Source organism: Carlito syrichta, unplaced genomic scaffold (assembly GCF_000164805.1).
Source record: "Carlito syrichta isolate Samal-C Ts95f unplaced genomic scaffold, Tarsius_syrichta-2.0.1 Scaffold271147, whole genome shotgun sequence".
NCBI lineage: Eukaryota > Metazoa > Chordata > Mammalia > Primates > Tarsiidae > Carlito > Carlito syrichta.
In genome coordinates this window covers 1-1341 of record NW_007215243.1, presented here as the reverse complement: position 1 = coordinate 1341, position 1341 = coordinate 1, and the positions used below count along the sequence as shown (strand labels likewise).

At 47.1% G+C, this 1341-nt stretch overlaps 1 protein-coding gene across 1 annotated transcript; it reads right to left on the bottom strand.

Moving 5' to 3' along the window:
* Positions 1–367: 367 nt before the first annotated feature.
* Positions 368–867, bottom strand: LOC103254144 (caspase-10-like; the record flags this gene model as incomplete). Its single annotated transcript, XM_008052289.1, has 1 exon — positions 368–867. A coding segment is annotated over one exon (500 nt), but the record flags the coding sequence as incomplete, so codon positions are not given.
* Positions 868–1341: the final 474 nt, after the last annotated feature.

The following is a 1341-nucleotide window of genomic DNA, read 5'->3' as shown; positions in this document are numbered from 1 at the left end:
GACCACCTGGGAGGCTCTATCCCATCTACTCGTGTGTCTACCCTTCTAGCTTGTAAGCAACTTGAGGGCAGCAACTGTGTCTTTTTTTTATTCTGTATCTTCCTCTTCAGATCCATGCTGCTGTCAATACAAGGTTGTTGGATGGGTAGATGGGTAGATGGTAGGCGAGTGGGCAGATGGATGAATGGGCAGATGGTTGAATGAATGGACGGGTGGTTGGATGGACAAACGGTGGGTGGACGAGTGAATGGACATAAGTGGATGGATGGGTGAGTGAGTGGGTGGATGGATGGATAGATAAGCAGGAAGGTGACAGATAAGTGGATGGACAGATGAACAGACAGGTGGATACAACAACTCAGAACTCTCACCTTGGCACCAACTTCTTCAGATGACTACACAGAGACTGAATGTACCAGCTGCCTTCCTTCTTGTGCCGAAAGGACTTGTAGCCTGGGACAGTGGCCAGACCAAGCAAGAAATCTGCCTCAGTGGGAATACTGTCCCCAATAGAACACTGTTCTGTGTTCTCAGGGTTCACGGCATCTGCTTCAATGGACACATATGGTTGTATCTCACTACCTTGACAGGCCTGGATAAAAAAGAGTTTCGGTTTTTTAGCCAATCCGGGGCATTGCTGGGCTGTGAAATATGACATGATCTCCCGAATGGGGATGGGGGCCTCATCTGTAGAGTAGACCGTCCCGAGGTTCCCATGGGTCAGCACACAGAACACGAAGCAGTCTGCACCAGCGTGGTCCGGGTGACTCTTATACTTCTCTAGAACCTTCTCCAGGCAAGCTTTAGTCAGGTTGTCATGTTTGCTTACGCTGAACCCCAGCCACTGAAACACATGGCTCAGGCTGTCTGTGAAGAAAGGAGGGAAAAGGGAAATAGGAAAATGAGGCAAAACAAAATAAAACGAAGAACTGAAGCAATGCTAGCCGTCATAAAAATTGCACAGCAAATAGTCCAACACTTTGGATAAGTTTTACTTTCAAAACAATAAAATCTTTCAATGAACATGCCTTCTTTTGTTTTTAATTATTTAAAAAATATTTTTGTAGAGACAAAGTCTCACTGTGTTACCCAGGCTGGTAAGCTCAAGCAATCCTCCCACCTTGGCCTCCCAAAGTGTTGGGGTAACAGGCATGAGCCACTGAGGCTGGCCATGAACATGCCCTTCTTGTAGTATCCAGCATTGTCACAACAGTCCTAGGACTCAGCAGTGCCCAGAGTCTCATCCTGTCTCACAGATGAGGAAGTTGAGGTCTCATGACACCCCCTCCCTTTTTTTTTTTGAGTTGGAATCTCACTCTGGCGCCCAGTGGAATCTCACTC